Source organism: Anarrhichthys ocellatus, unplaced genomic scaffold (assembly GCF_004355925.1).
Source record: "Anarrhichthys ocellatus isolate YVR2014 unplaced genomic scaffold, GSC_Weel_1.0 scaffold7, whole genome shotgun sequence".
Taxonomy (NCBI): Eukaryota; Metazoa; Chordata; class Actinopteri; order Perciformes; family Anarhichadidae; genus Anarrhichthys; species Anarrhichthys ocellatus.
The window spans coordinates 1,660,368-1,674,559 of NW_022280037.1; the positions used below are offsets into that span (position 1 = coordinate 1,660,368).

The 14,192-nt window shown below is 43.4% G+C and overlaps 1 protein-coding gene across 1 annotated transcript; it reads right to left on the reverse strand.

The window, feature by feature from the left end:
- Positions 1–4,210: 4,210 nt before the first annotated feature.
- mycla (MYCL proto-oncogene, bHLH transcription factor a) lies at positions 4,211–8,230 on the reverse strand. Its single transcript, XM_031847654.1, has 3 exons — positions 7,940–8,230; positions 6,787–7,419; positions 4,211–6,089 (listed from the first exon to the last, which is right to left on the reverse strand). The coding sequence occupies exons 2-3, from the start codon at positions 7,331–7,333 to the stop codon at positions 5,452–5,454; spliced, it is 1,185 nt and encodes a 394-aa protein (XP_031703514.1). The 5' UTR covers positions 7,334–7,419; positions 7,940–8,230; the 3' UTR covers positions 4,211–5,451.
- Between the last annotated feature and the right edge of the window lie 5,962 nt (positions 8,231–14,192).

Sequence of the window (14,192 nt, forward strand, 5' to 3'; positions counted from 1 at the left end):
TTTTCTCTAGTCTCCCATCCTAATTGCCTACTTTAGTAACATTGACCCATTTGCAGTGTTGGCCCTGCGTTTGTTTGTTTACCCATCGACTGTTGGACTGACCATCCTCAGCGTGACTGTGTCATAAATCCAGCCACTGACAGCTCACACAGTGTGATGGGTTGAAGACTTTTTGATGGGTTCATTATAATCAGAGCTGTGGTGTGTCTGGGTCCAGATGGCAGCAGTGTTTACACTAACGGGATTAGGATTAGCTCCAGATTAGACAGGCTGGTTGAAAGGCCTGCTCCGCTGACACGATATGGCCGCCTAGCCCCACGCTAACTCTGCTGAATTTGTCTCAGATGCTACTAACCCACAACAGACAAGATAGCTGTCTGCTGAGGGGGGTAAGGAAGGTAGGAACTACTAGGAAAAATACCAAAACATGTGGCCACACAACAGGTGCTGCACAGGAGCTCCCAACACTTTGCGTGATTATTTGGCTTTAAGGGGGTTTAATTGTTGTCCTGGCTGAGGTTTAAAGCAAAACTCTGGTTTGACACCAGTCACCTGTTGTCAGATGTATCCACAGAGAGAGGAACATATACAGCATGTTCCAACTGAATCATCACTGTTATGTAACATAGGCCTTAGGATAGGGAGGGTGAGCAACAGAGAGAGAGAGAGACAGAGAGAGAGAGAGAGAGAGAGGAACTGAGCACAGACGACTGACCTAGATCAGTAAATGGTGGAGATAGGTACCTGTGTTGGGGGGGCAAGAACCAGCAGACTGGGTCTGAGGGGGATTGTCAGGGAACAAGGGGTGTAGCGAGAAAGATAGGGACGCAAGAAGACAGCAGGAAAGGGAGATAAACAGGAAAGCAGGGAGTCAAAGAATGTGATTTCTTGCAGCATAGTCATTCTTGCGGTGGTCGGCTCATAGCCTCATTGGGATCAGACGGACAGAAGCCGCCACAGCCTCGGCTGAGTCCCAGTGACACAACCAGGCTGGAATGTGGGTCAGTAGGCTGGAGGACTAAGACCAGGGAAAGTTTCCTGCAATCAGTTGTGTGGGTGTGTGTGTGTGTGTGTGTGTGTGTGTGTGTGTGTGTGTGTGTGTGTGTGCCCTCACAAGCATGGTGCATCTGTTTGTGCCTCTTCCTGCTTGTGTTTCCCGCATCTTCCTTGACCGTCAGCCACTTGAAAAATAGAATAAGGGGAAGGATATGTGTTGAGCGTTGAGTAAGAAAAAGGGATAACAGTGAGTCCGGTTCCCCTCTCTCCAGCCGACTACGATTCCCACGGAGCATTCAACCGTCCCAAATCTCTGAACCAAGCCTCCTATTGGAAGACGATTCAATTCAACTGCAGATCATTCTCACACAGAAGACCATAAGGTTATCCTAACATAAACCTATATCTCCTCCTCTCTATTGTACGTCCTATATTCAGCCACATATAGGTCAGAGATAAGCAGCCAGTTCAACCATGCTGTTAGAATCACAAACCAGTGCAGCTTGCTCATGGTCCGTTTCCTCCTCTGCCCCACTGTGTAAACACGCAGTGTCTACATGCTATACAAACCAGGCCAGTCAGAACACAACCAGTTTACATGGTGGAAATGTTGCTCAATGTGCGTCTGTGTGTTTTTGCAGAGGTAAGAGATTCATCAGAGTGACAGCGATGGGGTTTTAAAAGTTGCGAAAGTTTATCCTCCCAATTTCCACGAACACAGATGCACTTTATATGTTGCTCAATTAGAAGCGTTTATGGTTATATGTAGTTATCGCACTCCTTTTTCAGATTCACACTCGTTTGACCTAGATAGTGGTTGAGGAGCAAGACATGCTGGTGCGAAGAGTATAACCGGTTGTGTTTCTTGTCAGGGAGACCTGCTAAAGATAAGACATGCTCTTGTGCTTTTGTGTTTTTGTGCCAATGTTTACAAGGTTGAGTCATTGTTCTGAGGGGATGCAGTTATATGCCAAAGGTTACACATGCAAAGAACATACTAAATACACTCACTCTTTAGGTGAAATGTGTCGGTAACCACACACATGCTCAAAAATAAAATGAAAGATTAATGAAATTGCTTTTTACATAAGACAAATATGTGTGTGTGTGTGTGTGTGTGTGTGTGTGTGTGTGTGTGTGTGTGTGAGGAGGATGTATAAATCGGAGAGAGGCTGCTCTCCATCCAGCCAAATCATCAATTCTCCACAGTCCCACCCTGATTGCACACATCACACACACTTCTGTCTGACCACCAGTAAAGGCTGTCACGTTCTGTCTTGTACCCTGGGAATATGTAGACCTCTATGACGCAGCCATGAACGGATCTCCTCTTACATCCGCCTGATATTGAATAAAGGGGACGGCAACAGGCTGCAGCTGTTTGGGACTAAAAGGCTTATTTTACTGCGGAAAACAAATGTAGCCGGCAGATGTGAGAGAATAAAACACATGTGGTCAAAGAGGACACAGTCACAGTTTGAGCATGTGTGTGAAAGTGATCACATCTGCACTTCAGAAGTCACGGCTCAGTGTGGGCGTCGCATGGATTTGAGAGCAGAAAGTCTAGTCTGGCAAGTTAACCGTCAAAGCAGAGTAGAACAGAGATGAGCATCCCACTGGAAGAAGAAATCCTCTTACCTCATTATTTCCTTCAGGGAAAACCCACTTTTTTAAAACATATCAGCATCATAATCACTGAGTGTTTATGCTGTTAATTTAGCACACATGCAGCTGCTGTTTCGGAGCTCCTATCAATGTGGGGGTTTTCCTCTTTAAACTGGATAAACTGTTGAATGTTGGGTTTTTTGAAGATATATACTTTGCATGTTGGTGTTGGATAGCTGCATTGCCCAGAAATGAACCATTAACTGCGCTAGCAGCACATCTCTTGGAGAAATGCTTTGAACCTTGACGGTTATTAAATTAATAATTGATTTTCTACTCTTGTGTTGCATCACTTCAGATGCATTTCATGCTCAGAAGGTAACAGGAAACAAATCAAACGGGCTGCTCCTATCTGGTCCAAGACCTGATATCTGATTTCTGCTTTCACTTCCTGATATACCGTTTGCTGTGACTAGACCTCATCACCCTTTCACTTAGTTTGCATTCCTGTATATATGTTGGCTGAGTGAGTTTATCGAGGAAATAGGAGTACTTCAAGGCACTAAGTTTTGCACAAGTATTAGTTATTTCTTAATTAAATGTCAAAGCAAAGTCAAGCAAAAAGCTTCAATTATCTATTCGATGGGGTCATTTATCTCTACTGAGCCTCCTGAGACTTAACACTGATTTTGTAAAGGAAATATTGAACTGTGCCAGAAAATAGTGCCCTCAGGGCCGAAAATGGGACCCAGAGAGTGAACCCAGGGAGGTGGAACACCACGCTATTCCTGCCGTAACAAAGGCCAGTGAGGTGTTGAGACGGTTGGAGTTCAGGGTGTGCCTGGCTCATCTGTCAGGCTGTACTTGAATGAAATGGTTGCTTTGAACCTAATACACAGATGACTGGCAGTCAAACCTGAGTCACCCAGTCTTGCAGAGACTCGTCTGAGAGGTCATCGACGGGGCAGCAGCATCTCACAGGAACATTGGTCATTGCATCAAACTTTGCCTTTTTTTAGTCCAATAAAGTTTTGTTAAACTTGTGGGTGTGCTCTCCATTTTGAACTCCATTGATTACCCGCACCCAAACTACCTGTCTGCAAATCATATACGCCAGTGTCGGGATCTTAGCCACCGCAGGGTTACGAATCCTACAGGGACTATGAACTGAAAATCTGTCGTCAGATTAGAGTCTCAGGTTACTGAACTAAGCATCTGCTGCTAAACACAACTGTTAATCTATCAGAAATCAAGAAAAAAAAAAAACTCTTTACTACAACCCTCAGCTCTACTCTACTTACACAAGTAGGTCTCCGGGAGAACAACAGATGCAGGAATCCAACTGGCCCACAACACACCCCCCCCCCCTAATTATATGGACCACAATGCAATAGAGTAATGCCAAAGTGTAGTAAAAGGCTTGTCACATAACAGATGCAAGACATATGACAGTGGACAAGAGGTGAATGTCATCCAACAATGAAGAACGTAGAAAGAGTTTCACTTTTTCCCATTTTACAGCCACTTACGATGAAGCAGCGCTGCATACCTGTGTGAATAACTGCACCAGATCCAGGTAGCAGGCAACTCAAACCCCCGTCTCCATCCAAACCACCGGGGACCGTTCTAAAGATACCCGACTGTATCTGTGTGTGTGTTAACCTAGTTCAGTGCAGCAGCCACTGCAGAGGGGAGGATCCACAACAGTATCACACACACACACACAGTCTCCAAGGGCAAGTCTCAAGGACAGCCCAGGTTTCACCTCCTGTGGACCAGCAGCTGGTGCACAAGATGCGTTTACACAACAGATACGGCAAAGTGACACAGCGGGGGAGGAAATCCTGCAGGTTACTTCTTGTATGTTGTGCCCTCATTTACAGCTGATCTGTAGATAGTTTCTCTGGAGAGGCACTACCACAGCAGCATGTGGTGGATCTTACCTACGATCAGTGTGAGGCCTGATAAATCTACAGCTTGTTACTTCCGCCTCAAACAGAAACTAACAAATTTTGATGGCACGGTCAAGATGTTATTAATATTACAGAGGAATACGGCAACTTGTGTCTTCGTGCATGTCATTGCATAATATTTTAATAAAAACAAGATTACAGGTTTGTATGCAAATATGGTATAAAAATTTAATGGCGCTGTCAATGTTAGCATGCGTTCAAAAAACAAACAAAAAAAAAAAAGAAACAAATTCAGGAGGAGCATTGAAATCACAAAGTGACATGTGAATATAAAGTACAGCAGTGCTACTTATTTTTCACCCAGTTTTCCTACTTTCTTAACAAAATAGAGGTTCCTCGATGCCTGGCGGCACGTCATAAAGAGGAGGAAAGCTCGTTGACAACTCTTAGTCTCGTCTCCTTCTCCAGGAGTGACAAGCTATTATTTACAGAACAATTTGTACATCAAACCACACGGACTCATTCACTCATATGTACACAGTAAGGCATTCGCACTTCACTCCATCACAACCTGAAGGCTACATAGTCACACTTACAAACTATGAACAGCGTTCTTATTTCCCCATCACAGCATACCAAGATATATCTTAGTCATCACTAGAAAATCAATTCCATTACCCCTGTTCAAAACTAAAATACTGTCCAAAGAAAAACAAAAACACAGCACACTAGCTGCTCCTCCGTCCCATATCAGGCTCATTGGCCAGCACAGTCAATTTAGAGGAAGCCCACAGCAATATGAATGTATTCCAATGAAGTCCCGGCTATTTACACGAGGCTGTTATATAAAAACTGTAGTTTTCCAAAAAGTGACAGATAAACTTGAGAGTAAAGTTCCTGAATGTGAATAACAAGGATAGTTTATTTCAAAAGCGTCTCAAGAGCGCTTCAGCTCAGCTAATCTGCGGAGGAGCTGCTGCTGTCGGGTTTTGAGGCATTTCTTCTTTTGGAGCTGCCGTTTCTCTCTGGTGTGAAGTTTCGACAGGTACTTTGTCGCGTGGGTCAGGATGGCCACCTTCGGAGTCTTGGCCGACTCCAGGCCGGGGATCTCATCACGTAGGGCAAGGAAACGGGACCGGAGATCGTTCCTCCTCTTCCGTTCAAGCAAGTTGTGGTTGCGTCTGCGGTGAGTGTCCTCTGCGTCTGAGTTTAGGGGACTCTCAGTGGGGGAGCCGGGCTGGGAGACACTAGCCGAAAAGTCCAGCCGCTGACTGGACGATGTGCAGGTACGCTTGCTTGGAGGCTCTTCTGCATACTCCTCTTCCTCGTCGTCATCGTCGTCCTCCTCGTCATCGTCTTCGTCATCATCATCATCATCATCATCATCATCGTCGTCGTCGTCACTGTCTGGGGACCGTGCGGCGTAGTTGTGCTGCTGCCGATGGACAGACATGTGGAAGCGTTGGGGGCAGGGGTCAGCCCGGACCGTGATGGTCACCGGTTTTCTGGCGTTCACCAGCCGCACCCGGTTCTGCTTGCTCTCCACGGTGACAACATCGATTTCCTCTTCATCATCTGTGATCACATATGAACAACCCATCAGCACACATAAAAAAACGGTTTTAACAGCATAATGTTTCTATGCCACCCTTCACTAAATACGTCAAGAGAAGAACTATAAGGAACAGCAAAGCGTGCAAATCCCTACTCCATCTGAGGAGGGCAGAGTAGGAGCTGCTGTGTTAACAGCAGTGGTCATCCATGCCAAAGCTCGCAGGGAATTCAGGCTTTTGTCTTTGAACACTGAGCATTCATCAACAATTTAAATGAGGAGATCTGCTGGCGGGGGGCACTCCCTAATTTGGTTAGTGTGAATGAGTTACTCTCAAGGTCTGTAGCTGAGGTCTGAGTGTAGTAGCAATAAATCATCAGGTCTAGGTCACCTCGCCCCTCTACCGCACTCTGGTTGTAATGCAGAGCCAGAGGAAGATATTGAGAGGGGGCAAATTCAAGGCAAAGTGACGGGGGCGCGGTTTTTTAAATATTGCTTGGGTAACCTGCGCAAAACATGTGGCACATTATCAAAGTGAGAGTAAAAAAAAAAAAAATGCAGCTTTAAAGTGACCGACTGTTGTACTTGATAACCTCTCTGAACCACAGACCACAGTTAGTCAACAGCAGCCCAGCATTCCAAATTACGCATTGTTAGAGGGCAATATAATCCTGAGGCAGGAGCAGGGTGGGGCAATTTAGAGCAAGACTGCTTCCTTACCAGAGGAATCAGAGCGGGACTCGGAGCCAGACGACGCCGGCTTCCTGCAGCCGCTTGTCGGGAAGGTGAAAACAGCCGCGGGGTCGACGCAGTCTGTCGCCGGGGTGGCGAGCGGGCCGCCGGGAGAGACGCACTGCGCTTTGCTGCTCGGCCTCACGGAGATCTGGGCCACCGGGGGGGGGACGGCCTGTGCCGCAGCAGTCACTCTCGCATTGACCTTCTCCAGCTGCTTACTGGCAGAGAAACTACTCCACATGCAGTCCTGGATGATGATGGAGCTGAGGTTGCCGAACAGCTTCCCTGTACCGGGGATGAACTGGCCCTCGCACTCCTCGTCCTGCCCCAGGACTTTGGACAGCCAGTTGAGCTGGTCTCCCGGCGAGAAGAGGAGCGAACCGGCGCTCAGAGTCCGAGTGGGAGACATGGGAGGGGTGGGCAGCAACTCGAACTTTTTCCATATGTCCTCGCTCGGTGCGGTCGACTTGTAAAAATCCTCCTCTCCTTCGAAGTCGTTGAAAAAATAGTGCTGGTAGCAGTCGAACTCCATGTTCACAGTTAATCAAATCCTCTAGAGTTTATTCCCAGAAATGATCAAATGACACCAGCTGCCTCTGAGAAACGTCCTGCACAACCCTGAGGGGGGAACAGCACAGTGATTAGCAATGATCTTTTTAAAGTAGTTGCCAGTATGATCACATTTCAAGTATCCATCTAATGGGCCATTAGGATATCACATCCCTTTAAAAGCATGCCTTCTACAAACGGGACCACGTAAATAATTGATTGCATCTTGCGGATGCTCTCTTTAAAAAGGGGTGTACTCAAACTGCCCAGGACCACAAGGTTATTATATAATCTATATAATAATATAAGCGTCAACTATGATTCAGTGCAAGCATTTTTTGTTTGTTTTAAGTAGGCTACACGATAGATTTTAAGTCTACAGGCTTACAGGACTATCCTGCGTAAAAGTAACGCGCGTGGCTGCATTTCCTGAAATGCAGGCAGCGCTTTGTTCCACAGAACATGTGAACCAGCGAAGAGGAAAAGTAGACCGCTTCACAGTCACAGCGTGGGTTTGCTCTCACAGGCGGCCATTCTCTTTCCTCACTGGAAACTTTCAAAAGACAGACACTAGAATAAAACGACTCACCGGCTCTCTGCAAAAAAAAAAAAATAATCCCACGGCTAAAAATTCAGGGCATTGGAAATCCCTCGGCAGCCAAAGAGCAACGAGCTCACGTGGATCAGAGGGATAAAAGCTGACCCGGGTTGTCGTTGGACACAGCGGCGCGCTGTTTGGACGCAGTCTTTTACTTTTATAGCAGTTTAAAGGGGGGAAACCGGGGGCTCAAACAACAGGCTCAGGGTCCGCCCCACAGTGTGTTACAGAAAGCCACACAGTGCGTTTTTCGCGCCAGTGAGATATCCTGTTATAAGGAGCTAAAAGAGTGCAGGGAGGAGCCTCGGAAATATCTGCAGCGGTAGATCCGGGTAAGCCCCACCATATGCATGAGAGGGGGGGGTGGCGCTCAGCCCCGCCCGTCTACAACACCAATTATGGTCACAATAACTGACATATTTCACCATCGATATTTGTTGCTCCTTGTAGCAGTAGATGGAAAAAATATGGTTAATTTGCCAGTCATTTCCTTTCATCTGATACATTTATATTCCCTTGTAGCCTCCTTTACGTGACCGTTTACACTCCTACTCAACTACATTTAAAAGCACAATATTACTTTTCACTCTACTATATTTACTTTGACAGCTTTAATTGCGAATCACTTTGTATATTCTACATACAATACATACAAAGTTTGTACTCAAGGATCAATTTCATATCAAAAATAAAATGTAAAGCTATGTCATAGATTCAATTACTTATCTGTATATAAAGTATAGCATTCAATTCCACGTTCAGCTGCTACAGAAGTATGATATATAAAGCTGAAGCATAGTAGTTGATTAATTGTCTTATGTAACAGTGAGCTGAATATTTTTGATTACACAAGACAAGACATGTCATTGATCAAACAAGTAATTGATTGAGAACTATTAATCACCAGGTTAGGCAAATAAAACGTCCCAATATAATAATTAACAAATCCCAGGGGACTATTTTCTGCATAATGAGTACCTTTACTTAAATGCTGACTTTATTTGGAGTAGTTTTACATCGATGTAGTTCTGCTTTTACTCATGTAAAGGATCCATCTTCCACCACTCCATCCCCGAGCATAATAAACACTAAATCAATGTTTCACCATAACCACAAAATGCATTTGAGGTCCACAAAGTAGTGACGTTCAGCTTTTGACACGGCGGTCGTGTCAAGTTTAGCGTCTTCATTGCGGTCTTTGCATTGCAAGATGAGCTGTGGCCCTCATCCCTCAGGTAAAGCTGACATGGCTTAACCTCGAGGCCAAACATTGGCTTAAAGATGATCCTCTTCTGTTCAAATCAGCAGATCTCCAAAGTCTGAAAAAATTCCCAATCCTTTTTCCAACAGCACTTTTTTAATACGTCAATTATAACTGATAAACCATCTGCAGGCACATCAGATGGAAAGGGAAACAAAGCAGCTGTGTAGCAGTTTCATTGTATTTATGTGAAAAGTTGTTGACTCACAGTATCTAGTCTTTTAATTTGTATCGCAAAAAATAGGAATTCAATATCCTAGTCCAGCATAACACAGGTGTGTTCTATTCCAAGCAAATAAACAGTTCCACAGTGAAGGGTGGAGTGCATCTTTGAATGACCTGCATTCAACACAAAAGAGCACACCAAGTACACAAACAGCCGAGATCCTGTCTGCAGGTGGCGGTGAAGTGAGTAATCTTCTTTACAGTGAGAGACAGCCTCTTCAGCAGCAAACAAGTTAATGTCTTAAACAAGCACTGTTATATTGGGTCTTAAATCCCCTGTTTACAGGACACAATGGCAGCTCTGCCAGATAAAGAGAAGACCTCCCTCGTAAAACCCACGTGCAGCACCTATCGACCTGAAACATTTTATTATTTTAACCATGATATGACCATATTGAACAAGGCAATGATTAAGTGGACACATGATTTGTCTCTACATTGTCTGGCGTGAACAAATGCAGCCTCACTTTAGAGCAAAAGGTCATAGTTCACCAACGTCTCATGACCAGACACCACCAGGTCAAAATCATTCACCAATTGAGGCCTCGACATCACCCGTACTAACATATTGATTCGTTTGGTCCACACCATGCACGTCTCCTCCTTGATGAAGCATCTCGACTGACGAGATAAACCCCCCCCCAATATCTCTGGTCACACGGCCAAGTTGATGACTGATTAGTGATGGGCATCTGTTGTCAGCAACAGGCCTGAGGTCATTCCCCTGATTGAGTGGCGTCTGTGAGTGTTGCCAGTGGTTAAAGTCAACTAAAGGCAGTGAAACAATCAATACATACAGTAGCTGTTTGGGAGCTTTTGATTGTATCGCAGGATCTCTCTTTTAGCAGATGGAATCTGCCCAGCTGCCATGAAATGACAAAAAAATGACATCTTTTTCTTTCAATACTAATCTTTAGATTTGAAATTAAAAACACAAAGTTGAGAGATGGACTTGATTTTGACTTACCAGTCTTGACTGAAGACTTGATGTCATAGCAAAGACTTTAGACTTATTTGTGACCTGCAAGTGATTTTGCCCTACCAATTGCTTATTATTATTATATATTATATAGAATTAGAAATTACATTTTTAGTTGCAGGAATACAAATTTTTCACATAAGTTCTGTGGAAGATATTTTATATACGATAACTATGCAAGTATGGACTTACATTAGACCAGCATTTTGTAAACCTTGTGAATCTCAACTGGAAATAGTTTACACTTTTATAAAAGCCTGTGACATGTCTAAGCCTGTTTTTGTTTATTGTTGTAATATTAGTTTAACGTTGCCTTCTTGCCCTCATTAAAAAAAAAGAGATTTAAATTTCCGTAAGACTTTTACCAAGTTAAATAAAGGAAACATGAAGAATGATAATGTATGCACATCAGTGGATTTTAATTCAATTGCATTCTGAATTCAAAATAAGTTCAAAAAGAGACGTATTCTTGCCAACTTTAAGAGTTATTTCACCCACAGAGCAATGATCACAGCCTGTAGATCCTGAAACTTCACATCCCATAATTACACAGTGGACCAACCCTCACTCTGCTATGTTGGGAGAATTTCATCCTTGCCAAAGAGAAGAAAGAAACATCTTTGGTCCCATAAAAGTTAGATGAGGCCCTCTTCCTCCTCCTCCTACTCCCCCTCCCCCTCTCTTGTATTCCTTCATCAAAACCTGGGGATCCTTTCCTCAGCAAGGACATTGTTGGTTTGTTAACAATGCTTAACACCAACAATAGCCTGCTCCCCAAGGCATCTCCCAGCTTAACTTCAAGTACCTGCAATTGTCCTTCATTGCTATAGTTGCTATATGTGTGAGGATCGTAAAAAGAGGGTGCGGGGGTCGGGATCCACCTCGGCAGAGTCCTCATGTCTGCAACATCCACTCACCCGCCTGAAGAATATTGGTCACAATGCAGTGCAGGAATTTGAATGGCTTTTTTTTTATTTCAGGGACTGTGTGGAATTGTCTCCATGTGGGGGCGTCCTCCTCTTCCCCACGACCTCGGTGACACGGGAACCCCCAACCCTGACCTCTCACCTCCTCCAACCATCTAAAAAGATACAATCTATAGCGAAAGTGGGACCAGTCACCCAGTAGCTCAGAGAAAAGCCATGCAGATGAGAAAGACAACGTAAACAATTCACACAAGTGTTATTGCTCCCCAGGGATGTAACACACCGTATTCTGACACCCTCCTTCCTAAAGTACCACAAGAGTGTGATCAGAAGGGTGCCAGCTTTACCCGATAACAGCTTTCACACACCAAAGATGAATATCTAGCAATGCATGCCTTACATCAAGCCTTTACTGTTGATGTTATCACTTGTCTTTTCATTTCCTCCTCAGCTGAGTTACAGAACATATCATTAGATATGATTACAGTCTAGGATCCTGGCCTTTCTTCAGCATTAAATGATAAACTCTGAGTTAACGATTACCACAGGAAGTGCTCATGTCATAAATACACTAGTTTCTTACACTTGTGCAATGTTTACTGATGAAAGCGTAATGTTTACGCCACACGGCTGTACAAACTGAGATCAACTCGTTAGGGACATTCTTTATACATGTTAAAAAGGAGTGAGTAGATTATGTGAAATTCTGACATGAGGGTAGCAGTTGGAGAGCCACATCCCTGAACGCAACCAGGGCCTCACTGCAGCACATGTGGGCTAAGTTAGGCTGCCACCTGGTGCATGCTATGTGTAATTAACTGATCTCTGTACTCACGTGTTACTGTGGAATGGATGAGTGGTGGTATTCATAAGCTTTATTTAAGACAAAGTACGCCATGACATGTAAAAGTCTTACATTCAAAACAGGGAACAGCACAGAAGTATAATATAGGTGTTATTTTATTATCACAGGTCTGCAGTATTTTTGTGTAAATAGCATTTTCATGTTGTAGCTGTTCAGGGAGGGGCAAATGTTTCCATACTTATACTGTTGAGTGGTAATCTATAGCAATGCATCATATTTTATACAATGATCTTGAGTTTCTTTATCTGAAATCTTAGTCAGCAAGGTTACAATCTATGCTGTCAAACACTTGGAGTGGAGCAAAAAGTACAGACATGAGGGGAAACAGAAGTAGAAACTAGAATATAATGGGAATACTCAAAGTAAATATTCTAAGTGCAGGTATCCTAGATGTATCTTAAAGTGCAGTATTTGAGTAAATGTACATTCAGCCACTGGAATGGCCTGACTCCCAACACCAGTATACCAAAACAAGGAAGGATAAGTTTGAACGCGTGATCATTGCAGACTCTAAAAGATCTCACAAATATTGACAGACTTCTGCAGCTGGCCAGTATAATCAGACTAATCAAACAATGCAGTGGACAGAATTACAGATCATTGTATCCCTCACACCTGATGGGACTGATTTGATCGCTGTATCTAAAATCGCTGTAACTAAAAACACTGCGATCAAGATCAGCGTTCTGTATTGTTCCTACGGTTTGATATAATGTTTGCTGTTAATACATGTGACTGTCACACAGAGGAATATACGATGTGCATCTTATCAGGCGTTGCAGCACAAATTTGCTCCGGAACAGTACTTTTTAATGTTGCCTTGATGTCCAGTAGATGGCGACATGGTGGCATGCTGAACTTAAGTTACATTTTGTGGTACTTGACTTGAGTATTTCCATTTTATAATACATTAGAACTCTTCATTACTTTTCATATGTTTGATTGTAATCTGTCGGCTAAAGCGACTACTTACTTTGCGGATTAAGAGATAAATCATATGATGATATTATCAAACATCACCTCAGCCATCAACATCTGCATAAACTCAGGATCCTGTGGCCACATCATGCCTCTGACTCTCAGAAAGAAGAGACTCGTCCTTCCTGTTTGGAAAGCAGGCTTTGGACTCCTGTTCAGAGATGCATAGTTTTCACTGGACATGAAGGAATGAACAATTTATATCATTTAATATTTAAAGCTGTCAGACAAATAGAGTTTTAAAAAAAAGTACAATATTTGTCTGTGAAATGTAGTGGAGAATTATAAAGTTGGATAAAAGTAAAGTACAGTTACATACAGTATATATGACCCTAAAGTTTGCTAACATTAGCCATCATAAGCTAGTCATATCATAGCAACAAAACCTCTGAGTGTGCTGAGTTGAGCAACGGTGTGTGTTGTATTGATTGTGAACTCCTGTGTTGATCAAAATTGTATTTTCTTTATCACATTATCACTATGTGGGTGTTTTTGTGTGTGATGTGATTCAACTGTAACAAGGCTTCAAACTAGATTTCAACTGGAAAATAAATGAAGTACAGTCAGATGGTTGTGAATCTGTGCAGTCATTTTACAAGATAGGCGATTGCACTTTGATCAAAATTAAAGATTTGGTTATAGGATAAGTAAAAGTATTGAACCTAAGTACTCATAGTTACTCATTTACATAAAGTGTAAAGGTCGGCTATACTTCCACTTTTACTGGAAATAAATCTGCAGGATTAAGATGTTTTCAGTTGTTGTATGTCATAAAACATACAACAACTGAAAACGTAAAGTAATTTCCCCTCACCTCCGTTAAGCCAACCATGTAGGCTTCGTTTCACTGGAGCTGGGTCAATAAACGACAAGGGGAAACCCAGAGTGTTCAAGGAAACTTCCAAAACAGCCACACACTGACATAGAAAGAGACATATTCTCTTTATAGAATGATGTCTGTCTGGCATCGCTCATGTCTCACAGTGACTGAGATGGTCAACAGAGGACAA